Source organism: Pan paniscus, chromosome 2, assembly GCF_029289425.2.
Source record: "Pan paniscus chromosome 2, NHGRI_mPanPan1-v2.0_pri, whole genome shotgun sequence".
Taxonomy (NCBI): Eukaryota; Metazoa; Chordata; class Mammalia; order Primates; family Hominidae; genus Pan; species Pan paniscus.
In genome coordinates this window covers 72913688-72939757 of record NC_085926.1, presented here as the reverse complement: position 1 = coordinate 72939757, position 26070 = coordinate 72913688, and the positions used below count along the sequence as shown (strand labels likewise).

The following is a 26070-nucleotide window of genomic DNA, read 5'->3' as shown; positions in this document are numbered from 1 at the left end:
ACAGGGTCTCACTCTGTTGCACAGGCTGGAATGTAGTGGTATGATCATGGCTCACTGCAGCCTTGACTCCCCTGGCTCATGATCCTCCCACCTCAGCTTTCTGAGTAGCTGGACTACAGGTGTGCACCACCGCACCCACCTAATTTTAAAAAAAGATTTTTTTCTTGACAGATAGGGGCTTGCTTTGTTGCTCAGGTTGGTCTAGAACTCCTGGCCTCAAGCAATTCTCAAGCCTCAGTCTCCCAAAGTTTGGGATTACAGGCATGAGCCACGGTATTTGGCTTAGTCAGTTATTTTTGATGTGTGTACTAGCTAGCAAGTTAGGCTCAATTTTGTTAAATAAAATGTAGGAACATAGATAATTAATTTTCACATTCTTCAAACTCTATTTATTCTATCTTAAACACAAAACACCATTAAAACCAAATAACATCATTTGTAGTATGGCATTTTTAAAAACAAAGCAAATTTTAATGATTTTTAAAAATAGACTAAGCTAATTACTAAACCAAATATTTCATTACTTGTTACAAGAATTTAAATATTATTACTTACTGTAAATGTTTAAACTTGAAATCTTATATAAAAGAAACATACCTCCAAAATAATACCCAAAGACATGTTTTTAAAGCTTTTATTTAAAAAAAGGGTAAAACAAGAGATGATATTTTAAAAAGACAAGACAGTAATTAAATCATAGTACCATGTCCCTTTTAATTTGCTGTAATAATTCCTTTTCTTTGGAGTATTCTTTTTTATGCTCATTTCTTTGCAAAGAAAAATTACAAAAAAAATGTTTTCCAATATAAAAAATGAATACGGGGCCAGGCGCGGTGGCTCACTCCTGTAATCCCAGCACTTTGGGAGGCTGAGGTGGGTGGATCACCTGAGGTCAGGAGTTTGAGATCAGCCTGGCCAACATGGTGAAATCCTGTCTCTACTAAAGATACAAAAATTAGCCAGGCATGGTAGCAGGCACCTGTAAATCCCAGCTACTGGGGAGGCTGAGGCAGGAGAATCACTTGAACCCAGGAGGCGGGGGTTGCAGTGAGCTGAGATCACGCTACTGCTCTCCAGCCTGGGCAACAAGAGCGACACTCCATCTCAAAAGAAAAAAAAAAGAATTTGGGGTCTCCTTGGGAGCTATAAACAGTGGATGCATTTTTTCAGTGACAACATGAACATGTGAAACTGATGAAGCAGAAATTGTATCTGATTCTTACATGTTCATGCATATGGTGATAGAAGCACAAACACTTTATCTTGCAGACAAGAGAATATTGCCAGTTTTGACCTATGAAGAACAAAAACTAGGACAAAGCTCTCTCTTTGTCAGAGAAATCTCATCAGTTTTCAATACCACCAATGCAATTGTGAAATGATTTGACCTAAGGTTTATCTATAATTCCTCAGTTCACAGGTACAACAAATATTGGCTCCTCCTTTTAAAGGCAGTGTGTGTGTGTGTGTGTGTGTTGTGTTGATTGATTTTTTTTTTTTTGAATTCTGGAAAACTCTTAACATAAAGATTTGGTCTAAGGGTTAGAACTTCGTTCTAGCCTGCAAGGGATCCCTAAGTTCTGTCATTCTACCACTAAAGCCAAGCTTCTTGGTTCTCCTCAGAAGCTTACATATACACAGAAATGGAAAGGCAAAAATGAAAAAGAGGAATATGAAAAAGTGGGAGAGAAAAAGAAAAACATGAAAAATTTCTCTATAATTCTATTAAGTGAGAATATGTCAGCTGGGCACAGTGGCTCATGCCTGTAATCCCAGCACTTTGGGAGGCCAAGGCAGGTGGATCACTTGAGCTCAGGAGTTTGAGACCAGCCTGGTCAACATGGTGAAATCCCATCTCTACTAAACATTCAAAAATTAGCTGGGCATGGTGGCGCACACCTGTAGTCCCAGCTACTCGGAAGCCTGAGGCATGAGAATCGTTTGAACCTGGGAGGCGGAGGCTGCAGTGAGCTGAGATTGTGCCACTGCACCCCAGCCTAGGTGATAGACGGAGACTTCATCTCAAAAAAAAAAAAAAAAAAGAGAGAATATGTCCTGTGTTAGCTTGCTTAAGAAAGAAAGAGGGAGAGAGAGAGAGAGAGAGAGAGGGAGGGAGGGAGGGAGGGAAAGAGAGAAAGAGAGAGAGAGCAAGACAGCAAGAGTAAGAAAGAAAGAAAAAGAGAAAGAAAGAAAAGAGGCCGGGCACAGTGGCTTACGCCTGTAATCCCAGCACTTTGGGAGGCCGAGGTGGGCGGATCACGAGGTCGGGAGATCAAGACCATCCTGGCTAACACGGTGAAACCCCTTCTCTACTAAAAATACAAAAAATTAGCTGGGCGTGGTGGCGCCTGTGGTCCCAGCTACTTGGGAGGCTGAGGCAGGAGAATGGCGTGAACCCGGGAGGTGGAGCTTGCAGTGAGCTGAGATCGTACCACTGCACTCCAGGCTGGGCGACAGAGTGAGACTCCATCTCAAAAAAAAAAAAAAAAGAAAGAAAAAAGAAAGAAAGAAAGAAAGGAAATATGATTTGTGCTGTCATAGAACTCAACATATTTCTGATTTCAGTGATGAAATCATGTTCATGTTGGTTTATCAAACACATGTAATTTATCTTTTATATGTATAAATATCAGATAATAACGTATAAATATCAGATAATATTTATACATGAATCTAAATTTGTATGAATGTCCTGCTTTCAGGCTGGGCTGGAGTGATTATTTTGTTATTGGATCATTATTTTGTTTTCAATCACTGTGAATAATAATGTTTTGTATGATTTGGTTTATTTGTTTGTTTTTGCTCATGAACACCATAACTGCAAATAAAAGAAATACTCTCAAACGTCTGAGTCCATATAAATACCCATTTCAATACCAAATTTGGTAAAAGTCACAATAATTTGCAATGGAAGCACTGAATATGAACTAGACATATCCCATAAATAGTAAAGCTTGAAGCTTTGTATCCAAAGTGCTAAATTGCCATTTTGGAAGTTGAAGAAAAACTTAAATTGCTTTTCTAGCCAGTTAATTGTTTAAATATTAGAATTTTCAATGTAAGCCATGATTACTGAGATTTATATTGGAGAAACACTCAGCAAGAAAAATATTGTCAGCATTTCCAGTGACACTGCTGTTGAAAAACCTCAATCTCGATGCATATAAAAATACTGTCACCTTTTGCTATCAGAAAGTGCTCTTTCCTTCTTTAATGGAACTCCATAGTTATATGCATTAAACAGAAATTAAAAAGAAATGAGTAAAGAAGAAAAGAGAGGGAAGAGAGAAAAGGCAGGGCAGGAGGAGAGGAGAGAACTGGCCCACCTTCTTCCCAGTATTCTTTTTTTTTTTTTTTTTTTGAGACGGAGTGTCGCTCTGTCGCCCAGGCTGGAGTGCAGGGGCGCAATCTCGGCTCCCTGCAAGCTCCGCCTGCCGGGTTCACGCCATTCTCCTGCCTCAGCCTCCCAAGTAGCTGGGACCACAGGCGCCACCACGCCCAGCTAATTTTTTGTATTTTTAGTAGAGAAGGGGTTTCATCGTGTTAGCCAGGATGGTCTTGATCTCCCGACCTCGTGATCCGCCCACCTCGGCCTCCCAAAGTGCTGGGATTACAGGCGTGAGCCACCGTGCCCGGCCCTTCCCAGTATTCAATGTGGCATATGGGGCAGCACCACCTTTGGCAAACTTTAAACCAGAGAGTGCATGTTTTAGCAGGCCACTGAATTAAAATTTGTGGCTCCTGGATTTCAAAGGCGGTTAATGTAGTAATTTGCTGGGAGTTATCAAAGGCAGAGAAAATATTGCTCCATGGTAATATCCTAGCTATGGAAAATAATTAGCACTTTCAGGCAGCAAGGATTAGAAAAGCAAATTTTCTCTAAATTCTCTGCCAAATTCAGCTAAAATTTCGGGATATAGCACAGGAATTCCAAGGCAGACAACCGCACGAGGTTCTAAGGTTTCACATTCTCAAAATTCATCATTCTAGAATGTTCTAGGGTGATATCATTGACCTTTGCGGGCAACCCTTTTCTGCACAGTCAGACCAGTACTGGTAGTTGAGAGTTGTGGGTAAACTTGGCTCTCATAAAAAAGAAAGGCATTGTATTTCAAGTCTTTACAGTAGATGTTTTTGTGGGACTTATCAAAGGAGGGAAGGAACCTCTTTGAGTTGGTGAGCCATCAACAAATCTGAGTGCCATTTGTGTGTTTCACTGGCCATTCTGAACAAGCAGAAAGGAAACTGGGATGAAGTTAGGAAATTATGTTCCATCCTGGCTCTTTCACTAAAACCCAATTTATGGGTATATAAGATGCAATTTCCCCTATGTGAAAGACAATTCAAAAATTGCTCCATATCGTATGTGTCCATACCACAAATGGAAAGCCTAGTACTAAAGTTACAAAATAATGATGTCACCTCTAGTGGTGAAATAAGGAAACAAAATATAACAGCAAAAATAAGAGTTTCCCATCATAATGGTAGTTTCCTTAACAAAAATAACCACAGGGCAACTGATCAGAAGGAAAGTATTACTCTAAAATTTTAGATTTAAATTTGTTACTACTATAATAATGCTGCATACCAAAACTGATTGGCATCTAAACATTTCTCTGTAGTGCTGAGATTTTCATATCTATTTTTTTTTCAGGGTAAGACTGACTTTTTTTTTGCTAATATTGCGCCCATGATATCTTATTGGATTCTAATATTTATAAGGATATCATATTTACATCAACAAGATAATATTTTTCTTTTTATACTTTCAGATCATTGTCTCGATATAACAAAAGGTATTTAATATTTTAATTTTCAAAAATGTCTCTGTAAATAAGATGCATCTTACACAGACTGTACGTCTTACAGAATAGCAATTATATTCAATATGTTCATTTCTTTGTGTTACAATTTCCTTGTTTGCCTTATAGAGATGATTCAGGACCCTACTAAATCCACTAGGCTGTTGCAAATATCAAGATCATTTATGCAATAGTCATTTGAGAAAAATAAAGCATTATGCAAAATATTGCTATGCTGATACCAACTATATGAGCAACTAGGGATTAAGCCAGATCCCCGTGGGGAACAGAATATTCAACTTCCTCCTTGCAGTGAGGTGATAAAACCTGTATGGACCAGCTGGGTAACCCTAGGGGGAAAGAAATTGTTTAAAGAGACCTTTCTAAGGCTGGTAGGAAGCTGAATTTTCTTACCAATAGAAGCAGCTGAACTATTTGTTTTTTACACATTAAATTTGAAGTTAGTCTCTGATTTCCACCCATTGCCCAACAGTTTAAGAAAGAGAGATGACCACAGCTACTGATGATTAACAGATCAAATGTTTTTGTCTGTGGTAAACACAAACATTCCTGAATTTCCTCTCAGAAGCTATTGTTGCATAGAAATGTATTACGATTTAGTCCTCCACAAATTGAAACAATTTTTTAATTTAGAAATACTCCCAGATTGGCTGGGTGCAGTGGCTCACACTTGTAATCCCAGCACTTTGGGAGGCTGAGGCAGGCAGATCACTTGAGGTCCGGAGATCAAGACCAGCCTGGCCAACATGGTAAAACCGTGTCTCTACTAAAAATACAAAAATTAGCCGGGTGTGGTGGCGCACACTTGTAATCCCAGCTACTGGGGAGGCTGAGGCATGAGAATCACTTGAACCCAGGAGGTGGAAGCTGCAGTGAGCCGAGATCCTGCCACTGCACTCTAGCCTGGGCTACAGAGTGAGATTCCGTCTCAAAAAAAAAAAAGAAAGAAAGAAAGAAAGAAAAAGAAGAAATACCCCCAGATACATGCTTCATCCTTTAACACTGCCCAAGTATCTGAATGATTCTCAGGTGTATTTTAAATAAAATTCTGTATGCATAATCATCTCGTCTAATATTTTAGTCTCCCACATAAAAATCTCAGCAAAAAGGCCAGCTTTTACTGAGATTACCTGTTTTAGATGTGTGTTAGAGTGGAAAATGCAAAAGTAGAGAAAAAAGGTTGTAAGGAACTGCTTTAAAATGGAAACAATCTTTTCCACTGGTCAATAGGATTATGGCTAATCTAATCTTGATGTTGAGCCCTTGACCCATATGCTCTACAAGTGTGTCTCTCTGTTTCACAAGTGTGTTTATTACTTTTATAACACGGGTGTGGGGGAGTCAGTTGCATAGAAAGAGTTTCAGGAATGCTAGATCAATATAACACCTCAGGTGCCACTGAAATGGTCTCAGACATTTAGGAATTGGAAGGCTCACAAAAGCTATTTTCACAGCTAGCTCAACCTGCTTAAACAATGTTAAATGAGTAATAGTCTTTTTTTTTTTTCCTTAGAGATAAATAGCATTTTAGAAAAAAAAAATAAGGAAAAGCATATTCCCTTTTGGGGGCAACTGATTTGGCAAAATTTAACGAGGTTTTTAAAACTCAACAGTCATGGAGCACCATTAAATATTCACACAAAAAGACCCAGGCAGCTTAGAGATTAATATTTCCTTGGTCACAAGACGCCTAATTGACTTGCAACAAGACAAAATATTCAGTGCATCTGGTTGGGGCCAACATGGATGATGACGTGTTTCTCATAAGCCCTTTTCATTGTTTTCTCAATTTGCTTCAGAAAAACTTGCGGGATTCGTCCACATAAAGTGTGCACAGTCTCCAAAAACTTCAGCTGAAGGGGGTAATACATGGATTGAAAGAGATTGTCTTGAAAGGGAAACTGAAAGATGACAAAAAAAAAAAAGCTTATTTAGTAACAGAAATGCCATTTTAAATGCAGATCATTTTTACTAAGAAATGACACAGGAATTACGATAAGCCCACAGGCACAGGTTTGGACAAGTGAAAAGACCTTTGAGGATCTAACTTAAAATCCCGTCTCAGCTGTGCAACCCCAGGTGATCATTTAAACTCTCTGAACCTCAGTTTCTTTACCTCTTTAAAAAGAAAAAGGCTGGGCATGGTGGCTTACACCTGTAACCCCAGCACTTTGAGAGGCCGAGGTGGGAGGACCACTTGAGCCCAGGAGTTTGAGACCAGCCTGAGCAACATGGCAAGACCCCATCTCATTAAAAAAGAATAGTAATAAAATTTAAAAAATTTTTGGGTCCTTAAGGGTCTTACAATCTAAAAATGATGCATGTCTCTAAGGACAGGAAAGTCCATATATCATAGCATGTTTATGCTGAGTAGAAGGAAGGCTCAAGATACTCACTTGAAATCTACTACAACAAAACAATGAATTCTTCATCTTTTTTCACCTTAATGAAGAAACTTTAGGGTATGTCTATGGTAATCTCGTGAAGTTCAGGGTTTAACAATTACTAGTAAAATTTATTGGCAATAAACCAGATTTTAATAATTCAGGTACCAAATATTAGTGGTTGTTTACTTCCCTCTTAATATTGGGCTTTTGAGATCATCACTGCCATTTTTAAAAATTCTTTTGTTTTTTTCATGGAATACGTCTATGAGCAGTATAACCCAAAATAAATCTTTCAGACCACTTAGTTATGCACATGTATCAAAGTTTTATTACAATCTTGTTGAAAGGGAGAAGTCTGGTAGTAGATCAAGTCAAAGATCCACTCTTGGTCAGGACTCGCTAGAAAGACTAGCGAGAAATGAAAGAAGAATGGTTAAAGATCAGTACACTCTTGCCTAACAGGAGAGGTGGGTGTCTGGTTTCCTAGAACAAATGTTAATCCTTTAAAATTAATCAGAAATACTGCTTACACAGGTTTATCAGAGATGCCAATTTCTTCTCGGAAGGAGATTATGCATTATGTAATGCAAGAAGGTTCTCTCCCAGACCAGGTTGATTTGGGATACTTTTTCTTTAATCATGAAATTTAAACCATTGATAAACCCCTTGAAGCCAGTCCTGAATCTGTCCTTTTCACCACTGTAGCTCCAGTAATGGGAACAGGATAGGTCAAAACCTTGGAATCACCCTCAATTCCTCTCTTTCCCCCCACAACCCTCATCCAATTCATCAGCAAGTCCTGTAAACTCTATCTCAACAACATAACCCAAATATGGCGACTTCTTCCCATTTTCCTGCCACCACGCAAGCCCATGCTGGCCCCACTGCTCACCCAGGTGGCTGCGATTAGTCTCACAAATAAATAGCCTTTGTGTTTTCACTCTTGCATCCCTTCCACCACGTTACCAAGGTGATATTTTTAAATCATAAATCAGAGCCTATCACTTTCCCGAAGGGGCTTTCCACTGCCATTAGAATGAGATTCCAACTCCTCCCTTGTTCTAAAGGTTCAAGGTGACCTGGAAACTCTCCCCTCTCAGTTCCTCCTCTCTCCTCTTATCTGGCCATTCCTGTATTTCCAGCACACCAAATTCATTCCTGCCTCTGGGACTTTCCCCTGGTTACTCCTTCTGTTTCACGGGATTTTCCCCAGATTTCCCCTGGGCTGCCTCCATCTGATAAGTCTAGGACTTACAAGCAGCCTTCCTGGTGCCCCTCCCCCCAGCTGGTAGAACACTCCTCTCCAGCCCAGGACTTTGGACCCATCAGCCCACTCTTTTTACTATCTCAGAGGATTTTTTTTTTCTTTCTTTCTTTTTTTTTTTTTTTTTGAGATAGGGTCTTGCTGTGTCACCCAAGCTGGAGTACAGAGGGGCAATCACGGCTCACTGCAGCCTTGAACTCCTGGGCTCAAGTGATCCTCCATCTCAGCCTCACAATTAGCTGGGACCACAGGCACTTGCCATGACGCCCAGTTGTTACTATTTTTTTTCCTAAAGAGGCAAAGTCTTGCTCTGGCTGGAGTACAGTGGTGCCATCCTAGCTCACTGTAGCCTTGGCCTCCTAAGCTCAAGGGATCTTCCCACCCCAGCCCCAACCCCTCCCCGCCCAGTAGCTGGGACTACCGGCATGTGCCACCAGGTTAATTTTTTTTTTTTTTTTTTAATTTTTGTAGAGACTCATCACACTATGTTGCCCAGGCTGAATTTTTCTTTCTTTTTCTCAATGAGTATTGTCTGGCTTCCCCCACCAGAATATATGCTTCTTTTTTTTTTTTTTTTTTTTTTTCCGAGACAGAGTCTTGCTCTGTCACCCAGGCTGGAGTGCAGTGGTGCGATCTTGGCTCACTGCAACTTCCGCTTCCTGGGTTCAAGAAATTCTCCTGCCTCAGCCTCCTGAGTAGCTGGGATTACAGGTGCCTGCCACCACGCCCGGCTGATTTCTGTATTTTTAGTAGAGACGGGGTTTCACCATGTTGGCCAGGCTGGTCTCGAACTCATGATCTCAGGTGATCCACCTGCCTCGGTCTCCCAAAGTGCTGGGATTACAGGCGTGACCCACTGCGCCCAGCTCAGAATATATGCTTCTTAAAGACTAGGGCTTTGTTCATCTTATTACCTTCCAAATTCCTAGAAACTAGAATTGTTCCTGCATAAAATAGATGCTTCATAAGTGACTGTCAAGAGAATTACTGCAAAAATGTCTATATGATAGATGCCTTCTTGTGGGGAGGCTGCACTGCCCTTTCACACAAACACGTACCACACAGGTTAGGATGTCTATGAGCACCTGAAACAGAGAGAGAAACAGAGAGAAAGAGAGAGAATATTTTCAGAGACAGATGAAGGGAGAAAAAGAAAAAGATATATAGAGAGAAACTGTTTATAAGCAAGAAGAGAGAGAGAAATGTGAAAAAGCTAGAGAAAGTGTGAAATTGTTATCATCAAAACAACTTCCTTATATCTTTTTTTTTTTTTTTTAGATGGAGTGTCACTCTGTCGCCCAGGCTGGAGTGCAGTGGCACGATCCTGGCTTGCTGTAACCTCTGCCTCCCGGTTTCAAGCCATTCTCCTACCTCAGCCTCCCAAGTAGCTGGGATTACAGGCATGCGCCACCACGCCCGGCTAATTTTCATGTTTTTAGTAGAGACAGGGTTTCGCCATTTTGGCCACGCTGGTCTCGAACTCCCAACCTCAAGTGATCCACCTGCCTCAGCCTCCCAAAGTGCTGGGATTACAGGTGTGAGCCACCGCACCTGGCCAAAACAACTTCTAATTATTGCACAAACTGTATGTCAGGCTCTGTACTAAAAGCGTAAAGACTATCATTTTGTTGAATTTTCATAACACTTGTTTGAGGTAGATAATCTTATTATCTACACTTGACTGATGAAAAAACTGAGGCCCAGCAAGGTAAGGGCACAGTTAATGGCAAATCACCAGAAAGTGGCAAAATTGGGATTTGAACCTGTCTGTCCAGGCCCAAAGCCAAGCTCTGACCCACTACACAATGGTTCACAGCATTGTAGAGAATGGGGAAATACATCTTTTATGATGGAGTCTCTTTATATTTACTCACATTTTAGGTCAGGGTTAGTCATTTTTCCGATTGAAATGCCTGAACGAAAACTATATTTTCAGGCCCAACTGAGGAAAATCATGGAGTGTACTAAGCAGAATCATTTATGAAACAAAGTTGTTCAGCCCTCTTTCTGATCCCCCAGAAAACAAACAAGATGAGTTGTAACTCAAGAACCACAACTGCTCAACTCCAAACTAGGGGTGACAGATCACAAAAGAAACCCAAGAGTGGCTCTGATAGACACACGGCTGCTGTGTACTTATTTAACTTCTGCTTGTACTCCTGAATGAGTTTGCCCCTGGAGTCAGTGTTTGAATATTTAAATGTGAGGATATCATTAAGCACAGAACAAATTTTCTGCGTAATTAAATCACCTGGCCTTTGAAAACCAAATAGCAGGAAATGCAGAAGGAAAAGCTTGGATGCATGCTAAACACTTTCCCTGTACAGAAGTCAACTCTAGGAATTTCTTTTTTCTTTTTTTGAGATGGAGTTTCACTCTTGTTGCCCAGGCTGGAGTGCAATGGCATGATCTTGGCTCACTGCAACCTCTGCTTCCCAGGTTCAAATGATTCTCCTGCCTCAGCCACCCGAGTAGCTGGGATTACAGGCATGCGCCACAACGCCCAGCTAATTTTGTATTTTTAGTAGAGACGGGGGGGATTTCTCCATGTTGGTCAGGCTGGTCTCGAACTCCCGACCTCAGGTGATCCACCCACCTCGGCCTCCCAAAGTGCTGGGATTACAGACGTGAGCCACCACGCTCAGCCAACTCTGCGAATTTCAGAGTTAGAATTCTCCAGGACTCTCCCTAGCAAATGCATACTTTCTTTTTTTCATTTATTTTCTTTTTTTTAATTTGTTTTTTCAGAGACAGGGTCTTACTATGTTGCCCAGGCTGGTCTTGAACTCCTCGCCTCAGCCTCCAAAGTGCTGGGATTATAGGCGTGAGCTTCTGTACCGGGCCTATTTAATTAATTAATTAATTGGTTTTTTTGAGATGGAGTGTCGCTCTGTCACCCAGGCTGGAGTGTAGTAGTGCAATCAAGACTCACTGCAACCTCTGCCTCCCAGGTTCACGCAATTCACCTGTCTCAGCCTCCCTAATAGCTGGGATTATAGGCGTGCACCACCATACCCGGCTAATTTTTGTATTTTTAGTAGAGATGGGGTTTTACCATGTTGGCCAGGCTGGTCTTGAATTCCTAACCTCAAGTGATCTGCCTGTCTCAGCCTCCCAATGTGCTAGGATTACAGGCATAAACCACCACACCAGGCCGATTTTATTTTTTTTTGAGATGGGGTCTCACTATGTTGGCTGCGCTGACCTCAAACTCCTGACCTCAAGCAATCCTCTCACTTCTTAGCCTCTTGAAGTGCTGGGATTACAGGCATGAGCCACTGTGCTGGGCCTTAAATGTTTTTTTTTTTTTTTTTTTTTTTTTTTTGCAAATGCACATTTTCATACACAAAAAAATGTTACTATGTTACAGGATTTACCCCCTACCTCACTTCTACCAAAGCCTGTTCATGAAACTTAGAGAATTCGATCTTTAACAACAAAGCCTAATAAATTCTACATGTTTTATGTCAGGGGCTGGCAAACTTTTTCTGTAAAGGAGTAGATGGTAAATATTTTAGACTCTGTAGACCATATGTCCTTTGTCACAACTAATCATCCTGTTATTATAGTGCCAACATAACCATAGATAATACATAAATGGCCAGGCACGATGGCTCAGACCTGTAGTCCTAGCACTTTGTGAGGCTGGGATGGGAAGATCACTTGAAGCCAGGAGTTTGAAATCAGCCTGGGCAACAAAGCAAGATCCCATCTCCACCAAAAGAAAAATGACAATACATAAATGAATAGGTGTCACTGGTTCCCAATATGACTTTATTTACCAGTGCTGACATTTGAATTTCATATAGTTTTCTTCTGTCGTGAATTTTTTTTTTTTTTTTTGAGACAGGGTCTTGCTCTGTTGCCCAAGCTGGAGTGAAGTGGTGCAATCATAGCTCACTGCAGCCTTGAACTCCTGGGGTCAAGTGATCCTCCTGCCTCAGCCTCCCAAGTCACTCAGATTACAGGCATGAGGCTTGCCTTATTTTTTAAATTTTTTGTACAGATGGGGTCTTACTATGTTGTAGTTTTCTTGAGAAAGTTGCATAAAGGGCTCCAGACAGCCATGTTCATACACATACCTGCATTCCCACCCTATTTTCTCCTCTCTTTTCCCATCCCTAGCCCACGAGTCCATAAAGAGGCAAGAACCTTCTTTTTTTTTTGAGATGGAGTCTTGCTCTGTCACCCAGGCTGGAGTGCAGTGGCGCCATCTCAGCTCCCTGCAAGCTCCGCCTCCTGGGTTCATGCAATTCTCCTGCCTCAGCCTCCCGAGTAGCTGGGACTACAGGCACTCGCCACCACACCCAGCACCAAAAAAAAATTTTTTTTTGTATTTTTTAGTAGAGATGGGGTTTCACCATGTTAGGAAAGTCTCGATCTCCTGACCTCGTGATCCGCCAACCTTGCCCTCCCAAAGTGCAGGGATTACAGGCATGAGCCACTGCGCCAAGCCTAATTTTTGTATTTTTAGTAGAGACAGGGTTTCACCATATTGGCCAGGCTGGTCTCGAACTCCTGACCTCGTGATCCACCTGCCTTGGCCTCCCCAAGTGTTGGGATTACAGGCGTGAGCCACTGCATCCAGCCAAGAACCTTTTCTTCAGTGCCCCTTGGCAGTGAGAAGGTTCCTGCCATGTGTGCTGTATGCACTTGACTCTTATCTTGTACCCTTTGGTGGGGAAAAATGGAAGACTGGGGAGTCAGGGCCTCTTTCTGCTGCTTGCATGCACTTCTGCAGTTAAGCAAATAAAGGCTTGATTGTTACTTTTAGTTTGCCTCCTTGTTATAACTGAACACCTTGACCCCTGATTGAGTAACAGATTGGAGTTGGCAATCAGGCAACGTATTTAGCTAGAACTGAGTAATATCATTTTCTTTTTATTGTCTAATCTTGATCCTATATGTTACCTTACACTATGGCAAAAGGCACAGAAGCTGTCTTTGTGACATGAAATTTCCTCCTAAAGTAGGTGGCTCACACCTGTAATACCAACATTTTGGGAGGCTAAGGCGAGTGGATCACTTGAGGTCAGGAGTTCGAGACCAGCCTGGCCAACGTGGTGAAACCCCATCTCTACTAAAAATACAAAAATTTGCCAGGCATGGCGGCGCGTGTCTGTAGTCCCAGCTACTTGGGAGGCTGAGGCAGGAAAATCACTTGAACCCAGGAGGTGGAGGTTGCAGTAAGCCAAGATCCCACCACTGCACTCCAGCCTGGGTAACAGAGCAAGACTCCATCTCAAAAAACAAAAACAAAAAACAGAAATTTCCTCCTAAAGTAAATTTGGTTAAGTAAAAGATAATGAATGGTGTACGTGGAAATAAGTCAAGTAGATATGACATAGTACAAGGTGGCAAGAGGATATAGTGACAGAGCGTGACTGAGGTCGGGAATAACTGGTATAACTCTATGCTTTGGGAATATTTGGCCTTCAAAGGGACAGGTGACTAAAGCGCCAATATTGCTTCATGCTGATAAGCACATCTGCTAACAGCAGCAAGGGCACACTTACATCCCGTATTGCTTCATAGAGTGCTCTGAACGTTGGTTGCTTATCGTCATGGTAGACGCCTCGGTTTCCATGCAGAACAGACACACCTTCATGCTCAGCCTCTCTGCAGTTGCTTCCGTACATGCAGTGATCGGGACGGTAGTTCCACTGGCAGGGGAATACATAGAGACACTCTGGTGGTAAAAAGAGAAAGACATATATGTCCACGGTTAGTGCCAGCTCTCATGCACATGTCCCACGATTAAACTGTTTCCACTAACTGTACACAGCATGTAATTTCAAAGTACAGGAGTGTGATTTTTTACTCATAGATCAAATTTTGCTCCATTTGTCAAAATTCTGAGATCAAGAATTGAAGGGGCACACAGTGATGATGTAGGTTTCATCTAAAAAAAGAAGAGAGTATTGCATCTTAAATAAGAAAGCAAACACAGGCATGAGGCAGCCTGGGTCCAAATCTCAACTCTCTCACTTAAAACCACTGAAATCCATGTCTAGTCACTTAACTTCCTGTACTTCTGTTTTCTCATCTGTAAATGGGAATAATACAACCTCTATCTTATTTTGATGATTAAACTTTAAACATACATGTAAAATGCTTAGCAGGGTATCAAACATACAGTAGTGGTTCAATAATGTTAGCAGTTGCACTGGCTGGGTGTGGTGGCTCACACCTGTAATCCCAGGGTTTGGGAGGCCAAGGTGGAAGGATCACTTGAGGTCAGGAGTTTGAGACCAGCTTGGGTAACATAGCAAGACCCCTGTCTCCACACAAATTTTAAAAATTAGCAGCTGGGCCAGGCATGGTGGCTCACGCCTGTAATCCCAGCACTTTGGGAGGCCAAGGCAGGCAAATCACCTGAGGTCAGGAGTTTGAGATCAGTCTGGCCAACATGGCGAAACCTGTCTCTACTAAAAATACAAAAATTAGCCAGCCATGGCGGCACGCACCTGTAATCCCACCTACTTGGGAGGCTGAGGCGGGAGAATAGCCAGGAGGTGGCAGAGGTTGCAGTGATCCAAGATCGCACCACTACACTCCACCCTGAGCAACAAAATAAGACTGTCTCAAAACAAAAAAAAACGAACAAACCAAAAAAATTACAAAAATAAATTAGCCAGGCATGGTGGCACACTTGAAGCTACTTGGCAGGATTCCTTGAGCCCAGGAGTTAGAGGTTACAGTGAGCTATGATCATGCCACTGCACTCTAGCCTGTGACGGAGTGAGATCCTGTATCAAAAAAAAAAAAAAAAGATACACACAAAAAAATGTCAAAAATAGTGTTAGCAGTTGTAATCAACTCTCTGGAAAGGTTTTATAAAATGGACAGAGCTAAAAAAGAGGAGTCAAGATTAAAGTAAAGATTCTGCTTCAGATTAAGAACAAACAAAAAACCAAAGGAAAAAAAAAAACCAGCAAAAACCCCCACCTTCGGCTGGGTACAGTGGCTCACACCTGTAATCCTAGCACTTTGGAAGGCTGAGGTTGGTGGATAACTTGAGGTCAGGAGTTCGAGACCAGCTTGACCAACATGATGAAACCCTGTCTCTTCTAAAAATACAAACGTTAGCCAGGCATGGAGGCAGGAGCCTGTAATCCCAGCTACTCAGGAGGCTGAGGCACAAGAATCTAGAACCCGGAAGGCAGAGGTTGCAGTGAGCTGAAATCACACCACTGCATTCCAGCCTGGGTGACGGAGTAAGACTCCATCTCAAAAACAAAAACCAACAACAACAAAAAAACCCCACCTACAACAGGAAAGAGAAAAACCCCAAAGCAAAAAGCAAAGAAAAAAAAGCCCTGTGCCAAGCTAACTATATGCACCATGGCCATATGTGCACATATGTACACAGGTGTGTTTGTATCTCTAAACCCTGGTTGGTTCTCAACCAGGGGCAATTTTGCCCCCTCCCTACTCCTCTACCCCAGGGCCATTTGGCAATATTTGGAGGGAAACACTGTTGACTGTTATACATGGGGGAGGCTGCTACTGGCATCTAGTGGGTGCTCTGAACATCCTATAATGAACAGGACAGTCCCCAACAATAGCAATAGTGCTGATGTTGAGAAACTCTGCCCTAATCCTATTGGATTCAGAAAATTTCCTCTTGGTGACCAGAATTATACAATTAGCAATAAATTCATGACCCCTAGCTTCCTGGCTTCTCAGCTTGATGCTTTTCAGGGTTGGGGGCAGAGGAGTATGGATCAAAGCTCTCTGCAAATGTGTGTTGCTGATCATGAGAAAGACCCTGTGAGAGAGCACAAGAGAGGATTACAGCAAATCAGTAACACCACCACCATTGGAAAAGCAACTTCAAGATGTGCTTGTTCATTGGGTTGATGGCATTCCTGTCTCACAGAAAAAAAATCATTGCTTAGTGATTACTTACAGAAAGCTTCAAGATGGAAGGCAAATAATGAAGTGATTGTCACAATCCCGTCTGGCAGGCTGTGTATGTTTTCATGGCTCAGTCTTTTATAGGACAGTGACATTTAGGCATCCTTTATCAAATTGCTAATTGCTCATAACACACTGTGACATTTCTCTTTTCTCAGGAGAACTCCATTCCACCATGACATTCCCGTACTTGCATTTACCTGAACATTTGCACATACATAGTCCCTAAGTGGGATGGAGTCGTGGCCATCCTCAAGTCACCCTATATAGATTTGAATCACAACTCCTCTATTAGCTGCCTGACCTTTCTGCAATTTAATGCAGAGACTGGATGTGAGGATTAAATAAAGGAAAATATCTAAAAGTGCTTTTGAACTGTGCCTGGCCACACCCAACTGCTTCCTTTTGTCACCCAATGGGTCATATCACTCATTAATGATGCTCACCCAAGCATTTACATTGTCTTGTTTAAGCGCCTTCTAAAGTTTCCAGTTGAATAAACTGTGCTTGAGTCTGTTTTTGTAAACACACTGATTGATTGAATCAATGAATATTTGTTGAGGGTCTGCTGTGTGCACTGTGGACAAATAATAGAAAAATCCAGTCCCTGCTTTCATGGAGTTTAGATTAGTGATGAGAGTTTTTGCCTCTTTCCAAGTAGTTTAGGGCTTACAAAAAGAAACCTTTTCTCGGCTGGGTGCAATGGCTCACGCCTGTAATCCCAGCACTTTAGGAGGCCAAGGCGGGCGGATCACGAGGTCAGGAGTTCGAGACCAGCCTGGCCAACATGGTGAAACCCCACCTATACTAAAAATACAAAAATTAGCCAGGCATGATGGCATGTGCCTGTAGTCCCAGCTACTCAGGGGGCTGAGGCAGGAGAACTGCTTGAACCTGGGAGGTGGAGGTTGTGGTGAGCCGAGATCGCACCACTGCACTCCAGCCCGAATGACAAAGCAAGACTCTGTCTCAAAAAAAAAAAAAAAGAAAAAAAAAGAGAGAAACCTTTTCTCTCTTTGCAACCTCCTTAGAGGACTGAGCCCAGTGAGGGGCACTCCAAGGCAGAAAACAAACAGAAAGGGCAAAGACTCTGGAATCAGAAGTGCAGAGGTGTAAATCTGGCTTCTACCCCCATCTAGCTCTATAATCGTGGTAAGTTAGAAAAACATTTCACCTTGATTTAACAGCAGTAAAGAGAAGCCAAGGCCGGGCATGGTGGCTCACGCCTATAATCCCAGCACTTTGGGAGGCCAAGGTGGGAGGACTGCTTTAGCTCAGGAGTTTGAGACCAGCCTGGGCAACACAGCGAGACTCCCGTCTCTACAAAATTAAAAAATTTGTCCGGGTATGGTGGCTCACGCCTGTAATCCCAGCACTTTGGGAGGCCATGGCAGGTAGATCACCTGAGGTCGGGAGTTCGAGACCAGCCTGACCAACATGGAGAAACCCTGTCTCTACTAAAAATACAAAAAAATTAGCTGGGCGTGGTGGCACATGACTGTAATCGCAGCTACTCGGGAGGGTGAGGCAGGAAAATTGCTTGGACCTGGGAGGCAGAGGTTGCGGTGAGCCAAGATCGTGCCATTGCACTCCAGCCTGGGCAACAACAGTGAAACTCTGTCTCAAAAAAAAAAAAAAAAAATTAGCTAGGCATGGTGGTACACACCTGTAATCCCAGCTACTCAGGAGGCTGAGGCAGGAGACTCACTTGAGCCCAGGATGTGGAGGTTGCATTGAGCCAAGATTGTGCCACTGCACTCCAGCCTGGGCAACAGGGTGAGACTCTGTCTCAAAAAAAACCCAAAAAACTCCGGACCTCAGGTGATCTGCCCGCCTCGGCCTCCCAAAGTGCTGGTATTACAGGCCTCTACTGTGCCCATCCAGAGTTTCGTATTTTTAGTAGAGACAGGGTTTCGCCATGTTGGCCAGGCTGGTCTCGAACTCCTTATCTCAAGTAATCTGCCCGCCTCAGCCTCCCAGTGCTGGGATTACAGGTGTCAGCCACTGTGCCCAGCCTACTCCTCTCCTTATATTTCTGATTATTTCATACTCTTGGGATCTCTAAGATTATGAACTAGTTTATGCCTGATCATTTTAACTTCATGGTAATACAGGCTTGCTACACTTTTATTTTTATTTTTTATGTATTTTTATTTTTTAGTAGAGATGGGGTCTTGCCACGTTGCCCAGACTGGTCTGGGACTCCTGGCCTCAAGCAATACTCCCTGCTCAGCCTCCTAAAGTGTTGAGATTACAGGCATAAGCTCCCACATGCGGCCTCGCTTAATACTCTGTATCAATAGAACGGAGGCTGTTCAACTGCACTGTTAATAGTTTCTTTTTTTTTTTTTTTAATGTCCCATCCTGGAACTGAGATTTCCCAGCATTCTCTTTTTCCTTATTTCAGAATGCTCCTTGTTCCAAAAAAGGCAATTACTTTTTTGAGAAGGCTTTTCTGATCACACAATCTAAGGAAGCTCTTCTCTCTCCAGCCTTGAGGGTCTCTCTCTCAACCCCTCATTTGTTTCCTCCATCTCATTTATCACAATTTGTGATTTTGAACAACTAGTTATTCTTTAGGAGTCTACCTTCTACCTCCTCCAACAAAAGGTAGGTTTCATGAAACCAGTAACTTTGTTTAACTCATCTGTTGCCATATTCCTGGGACCTAGCCCTGTGGCTGGCACATAGTGCTCAAAAACTAGTGCTGAATGAATGAATGAAATGCAACTTATACCTCCTTTCACCAAATGCATCTTTTCCCTTTCTCCAGCTTTCTATCTCCTTTCTCTCCTGAACTTCTCTTTTCTCTCATTTTCCTTGCTGTGGCTCTTTCTCTTCCATTTTTTAATACTTTTCCCCTTCACTCCCTTCTCTTAATTCCATTCATTCAACCAAACAACACTTCTGAACACCAACTCTATTTAAAGCACTGAGCCTTGCACTGTGAAAGACACAAAGTTGACACAACCCCTTCTCACACAGACCATACAATTTTTATCCGTTTCTCTTGCGTTTTACATCAGGGCTCATGAACTTCCTAGACTCCTGAAACAGTGATTTGTTACCAGTTTCCTAGAACAGTCCCAATATGAAATAACTGGGCTTGTCAACCCCACAATGCAGCACTCGTAACTGCCTGTTGCTGGGTGCTTTGGTGTGGTGAATATACAATGTGGTTGCATGCTCAAGGGCAGGGCTCCAGTGACTCCAGGCAGGATGAGAATAAGGCCCTCCTGGAGCCATTGAAGAGACTTGTCCCATGTGAGTGAGTCCTGCTCCTTGAGGTTCCCATGAACTCCTCCTGCCTCCCTAGTATCACACACTCGACTCACAATCTACGTGTACTCCATGGGCATTTCAGCTCTTCTCTCTTCCCTCAGGCAGAATTCTGCCTCTACACTAGCCTGATGCCCTGCCTTATCACTTATACTTGGCTGGTTTCATTTTCTTCCCTACCCACATCTCAGTTTTCTAGAAATTGCCCTTGTAGAAGGAGCAGACCTATGTGGTCACGTTTGAGAGAGGAAAATGCCACATGACTTTGCCCTTCTAGAGACCGATCAAGGGTGGTCTCCCAAATTAAAGAGAATTCAGTCGCAGCTGGGCTGGGCCAGTCTCTCTCTCTCTTTTTTTTTTTTTTTTCTAAGAATTCGAATTAGGAAACAGAGGAGATCCATCATCATTGATTGTGGACTTGTGAAAATGTATTCACTTGGGGTTGACAATCAGGTTGGGCCATGGGCAAACAGAGAATGTGGTCTGAGAGACAGAAAAGAATCAGACTGGCATGGAGAGAAGCAAAGATCACAGAAACCATGAGGCCTCTGAGAGATGAAGAAACTACTTTGGTCCTTGGCAACTTCCCAAGGCCAGTTCTCATGAAGCCTGGCTTGATTTGACTCGTGTGGTCATGAGACTGCCCCTGGCCTCTTACAGTATCTGCCCTCACTTAGCTGGCCTGAGTGGAGCTGTGTTCCCTGAAACCTAAGTGCATTCATGTAAACACATCTTCCTATATAGAATTCTCTTTTGGTTCCTGTCAGATTTACCCCTTCCATAGAACTCTGCTCTTGACTCAGACTCACCTTTAAGGGTGTGAACTCAGTTTTCCACCCCTTGATGAAGCTGCCTTGGCTCACCTGCCAGGAAATGTCCTGTGAACTCTCCTGCACGCCCCCACGCGTTTCAGCTATCTCAAGTCAGTCTATTACCCAGCACTGCAATTATGCACCCACAGGCATTTACTATCTAATTATAGCAAGAGTTTTAAAACACTTTCTAGCTAATGACTTTTAAACACATTTTAAAAAGCGGTGTTATCAGATACAAGACACTATAATAATGACAACATTTCCTGATGTGTGCTACAGGTTTTATGTGCATTGGTTCACCCATGGCAACCTGAAGAACCATAACAATAAACATGTTTATCTGCTGTGCCGTGGCCAATACTGTCTCCCTCTCTCCTTTCCAGGGATAAAGGTGACAAATCTTTTTTTCAAATACAGTTTGTTCTGGTTTGTGGAAAGTACTCTGCAATCAATATACATGAAGAGAAACCTTACAATGTGATAGATATTGCTGGATCTCAGTTCAAAGATCCCATGTTTAATCAAGTACCTGGGTAAAGTATGAAATAGGAAGATCAAATGCAGGCTGTACGAAGGACAATCAGGGAGTTCACCTATCAATCACTCATCTAAAACCAGAAAACTTGGTTATTTACTTGATACTGTGCAGAACCAGGATTTAGAACAACGTCACGATTATTTTCCAATATCCTGTTTTACTCAATGGATCTCAGATGGAGAGTGAAGAAGCAATTAAACTCCTCTGGTTTCAGCCCCAGTTAAAGACAAGGGACTCCTGTTTAATTGCAAAGCTGCTTACGCCTGCCTTCGGGTATTATTTATTTACTCACTAATCACATCCTCAAATAATCAGCAACAGGCTAAGAGGAACTGGGGAGGCAACTGTGTGAATCTTTTGGATTCCTCAATTTGGGAATATGGACAGGGAGACTTAAATTAGATCGTTTCGGTCACATGACAAAGAGGAAAATGCAGTATTTAAAGAAAAGGGCCGGGTGTGGTGGCTCACGCCTATAATCCCTCAAGTGATCCACCAGGAGGATCAAAAAATTTCCTGGGCATGGTGGCGGATGCCTGTAATACAAAAATTACAAAAATTAGCTGGGTGTGGTGGCAGGTGCCTGTAATCCCAGCTGCTCGGGAGGCTGAGGCAGAAGAATCGCTTGAACCCAGGAGGCAGAGGTTGCAGTGAGCCGAGATCGTGCCACCACACTCCAGCCTGGGTGACAGAGTGAGACTCTGTCTCAAAACAAACAAACAAACACAAAACCGGTCATGGTGGCTCATGCCTGTAATCCCAGCATTTTAGGAGGCCGAGGAGGGTGGATCACCTGAGGTCAGGAGTTCGAGACCAGCCTGGCCAACATGGCGAAACCCTGTCTCTACTAAAAGCACAAAAATTAGCCAGGGGTGATGGTGCATGCCTGTAGTCCCAGCTACTTGGGAGGCTGAGATAGGAGAATTGCTTGAACCTGGGGGGCAGAGATTGCAGTGAGACGAGATGGTGCCATTGCACTCCAGCCTGGGTGACAGAGCCAGATTCCATCTCAAGAAAAAAAAAAAGATGAAACCTACCTAAGAAGAAAAAGGAAGAGATGCAGACCTACTGTCACAGTGAAATGGATTAAAGCATGCCCTAAGAGGCTGGGCCTGGTTACTCATGCCTGAAATCCCAGCACTTTGGGAGGCCGAGGCAGGAAGATCGCTTGAGCCCAGGAGTTCCAGATGACCTTGGGCAACATAATGAGAATGCCCCCCCAATCTCTATAAAAAATTTAAAAAATTTGGCCAGGTACAGTGGCTGATGCCTGTAATCCCAACACTTTGGGAGGCCGAGGCAGGTGGATCACATGAGGTCAGGAGTTTGAGACCAGCCTGGCCAACATGGTGAAATACTGTCTCTACTAAATATACAAAAATTAGTTGGGTGTGGTGTTGGGTGCCTGTAATCCCAGCTACTCGGGAGGCTGAGGCAGAAGAATTGCTCGAACCTGGGAGGCAGAGGTTGCAGTGAGCCGAGATCATGCCACTGCACTCCAGCCTAGGTGACAGAGCAAGACTCCCTCTAAAAAAAAAAAAAAAAAAAAAGCTGGGTGTGGTGATGCACACCTATAGTCCCAGCTACTTGGGAGGCTGAGGTGGGAGGATCACTTGAGCCCAGGAGGTCAAGGCTACAGTGAGCCATAATTGCACCCACTGCACACCAGCCTGCGAGACAGAGTGAAACTTCATCTCATTAAGAAAAAAAAAAAAAAGAAAAAAAAATACCTGGGCACCGTGGCTGATGCCTACAATCCCAGCACTTTGGGAGGAGGAGGTGGGCAGATCACCTGAGGTCAGGAGCTCGAGACCAGCCTGGCCAACATGGGGAAACCCCATCTCTACTAAAAATACAAAAATCAGCCAGGCATAGTGGCACGCTCCTGTAATCTCCGCTACTTGGGAGGCTGAGGCAGAAGAACTGCTGGAACCCAGGAGGCAGAGATTGCAGTGAGCTGAGATTGTGTCACTGCACTCCAGCCTGGGCGACAGAGCCAGACTCTGTCCCAAAAAAAAAAAAAAAAAAAAAAAAGCCACAAGTGAACAGCTAAGACATTCCCCTTTCCTCTACTAAATTGGTATTGGGAATCTTTCCAAGAAACTCTGTATCAACCTGCTTTTTTTCTTTTCGAGGATTTGATCCTTTTTGATCCAAAGACATATGAAATTGAGTTTTATTCCAGAATTTTTTTTAAAAAGGTACACAATATGTGTTCCAAGGGTGACATACAAACAAACACAGGCAAAGTCTTTCTGAACAGCAGTCTCTACTTCAGGATTTTAAAATCAAAACGAAAGGCCTGAAAAGGGTAGGGTAAGGATTGCTTTTTTCGCCCAAAGATCTCTCTCAAGAAGAAAACATAGTTTTAATTTTTTTTTTTTTTGAGACAGAGTCTCGCTCTGTTGCCCAGGCTGGAGTGCAGTGGAGCAATCTTGGCTCCCTGCAACCTCCACCTCCCAGGTTCAAGTGATTCTCCTGCCTCAGCCTCCCAGTAGCTGGGATTACAGGTGCCTACCACCACATCTGGCTAATTTTTTTGTATTTTTAGTAGAGATGGGATTTCACCATGTTGGGTAGGCTGGTCTCAAACTCTCGACCTCAAGTGATCCGCCCAACTCGGCCTCCCAAAGTGCTGGGATTACAGGTGTGAGCCACTGTGCCCGGGAGTTTTAATTTTTAATAAGAATAAAGTTTTAACAAGGAAGAGGAAAAAAGAATTTTATTAGCTTTACGTGTTAATATAAACACACAGACCAGAAATTTTCATCTCCCTTTTTCCCTCTACCCCACCAAATCATCCACCTAACAATGTAAGAAGAATTTCTTTTGCCCCAGATGAAAAGCAAAAGGGATTTGGGGATCTGAGTTCTTTTTCTAGGATGTTTTGACCCTGAATATGTTCCTGAACTCCAAGGACCCTGAGAATCAATTCCCTTCAATCTAGCAGTTGTTCAGGCTACAGGGTCTCCTGCCTAGATTATAATATTTCCATTTAGTTTCACGCCTCACATCCATTTTAACTGCACTTCTTAGAAGAATGGTATAGCAAAACCTAAAAGATACTCTCTAAAAATGAGTCCAGTGTTGGAAGTTTCAACATTTGGCCTTTTGTGTCAGTAGTGCAAGGCCCCGCCTCCATCAGATACCCAGGGGGGCGGATGAAAGGGCAAACTTCGCTGGGGAACACAGGCTCCTCTGTGCACAATTCAAGCCTAGTCAATAGCAACCCGGGCATGGAATGTGCTCCGTGGGGTGTGCTGAGTGTACTCCTACACAAAAGGCATTCTCCAAAGATAACCTACCTGGGTTGAAATAAAAAATAATATTTAATAAATCCTGGTCTCCCCACGTGATGGCATTCTTGTACTTCTGGTACAGAGGGTACAACATGTCCTCCCAAGCCAGGCCTGTTGGAATCATGCTGTTCTGGAAAAAAGAAAACCATCAGAACAGCTGAAGCAAAGCAAATACATTTTGTCCACTGAGAAACAATGTAAAGGGACTAGTTTTCTTCCCTTCAGAGGAGGGAAACAAATACAGGAGGGGTCCTGCTATTCTCAGGTCACAGAACAAAGCAAAATTTGGGCTGTTGATTGTATCGCTTTTTTCAGCTGTACACACGGATACTAGATGGACCAGGGACTGATAGTCGAACCTATGGTTTCTACTCAGAAAACCATGCCTGGAAATGAACCCCTTCCTTTCTTCTCTTCCCTCCCTCCCTCCCTTCCTTCCTGTGTTTTTGTTTTTGTTTTGAGACAGAGTCTTGCTCTGTCGCCCAGGCTGGAGTGCAGTGGCACAATCTTGGCTTACTGCAACCTCCACCTCCTGGGTTCAAGCGATTCTCGTGCCTCAGCCTCCCAAGCAGCTGAGACTACGGGTGCATGCCATCACGCCTGGCTAACTTTTTGTATTTTTAGTAGAGATGGGGTTTCCCCCTGTTGGCCAGGCTGTTATCAAACTCCTGACCTCGAGTGACCCACCTCCCTCCCAAAGTGCTGGGATTGTAGGCGTGAGTCACCACACCTAAGAGGCGAAGTCTTTCTGAACAGCAGTCTCTACTTCAGGATTCTCTACTCTACTTCACCTTTCTTAGGTGAACATCTTTCTTAGGCTTATTTCCTCACTGTGAGGTGAAGGAACAAAATACAGATAACAGAGTTCAGGTATCTTAAGGAAAAACACCTTTCCTCGTCTTAAACAATGATTTACTTTTAAAATAAAAGTAACATATTCACAGACTGAATTATTCAAACAGCACACAAAAATATAAAATAAAAAAGTAAAAATATTCTTCTTCCATATCCCATTCCCATTTTCCCCAGACGTATCCACAATTAACAATTAATGGTCTCTTAGGTATTCTTCTGGACATGTGTTTTTCTTTCTTTCTTTCTTTTTTTAGAGACAGGGTCTCACTCTGTTGTTTAGGGTGAAGTGCAGTGGCTATAATGCAGCCTCGACCTCCTGGGCTCAAGCGATCCTCCCATCTCAGCCTCCCAAGTAGCTGAGACTACAGCCACGTGCCACCATGCCCCATTAATTCTTCTGGAAATTTCTAAGGCATACAAATAATCACAGTCTCTGTCGCCAGGCTGGAGTACAGTGGCGTGATCTTGGCTCACTGCAACCTCTGCTGTTCGGGTTCACACGATTCTCCTGCCTTAGGCTCCTGAATAGCTGGGACTACAGGTGTGCGCCATCATTCCTGGCTAATTTTTGTGTTTTTAATAGAGACAGGGTTTCGCCATGTTGGTCAGGCTGGTCTCAAACTCCTGGCCTCAAGTGATCCACCTGCCTTGGTCTTCCAAAGTGCTGGGATTACAAGTGTGAGCCACCACCCCTGGCCAGGAGGATAATTTTTTTTGACTAGTTCTCTAATGATGTTCTTTTAGCTTCTTTCCACTTCTTTGCTAGGATAAAAGATGAGATCATGAACATCCTTATACAAATATCGTCACGGACTTACATAAATAATCCCTAGGGTAATTTGAAGAAATTTTACATAGTCTTTGAAGCATTGGGTATGAAGCGTTCAAAC

At 42.9% G+C, this 26070-nt stretch overlaps 1 protein-coding gene across 5 annotated transcripts in view; it reads right to left on the bottom strand.

The window, feature by feature from the left end:
* Positions 1-620: 620 nt before the first annotated feature.
* The window catches only part of GXYLT2 (glucoside xylosyltransferase 2), a 92944-nt gene continuing 67494 nt past the window's right edge, over positions 621-26070 (bottom strand). For 3 of the 5 annotated variants that reach the window (XM_034956894.3, XM_034956895.3, XM_003815801.6), the window contains 3 exons: positions 24332-24455; positions 13991-14163; positions 621-6724 (listed from right to left, as the gene is read on the bottom strand). In XM_034956894.3, the coding sequence (XP_034812785.1) occupies positions 6542-6724; positions 13991-14163; positions 24332-24455 (480 nt within the window). In that variant the 3' untranslated portion in view covers positions 621-6541. Of the gene's footprint in view, positions 6725-9032; positions 9560-13990; positions 14164-24331; positions 24456-26070 lie in introns of those variants that run through there. The other 2 variants (XM_034956892.3, XM_034956896.3) reach the window with 2 other exon arrangements.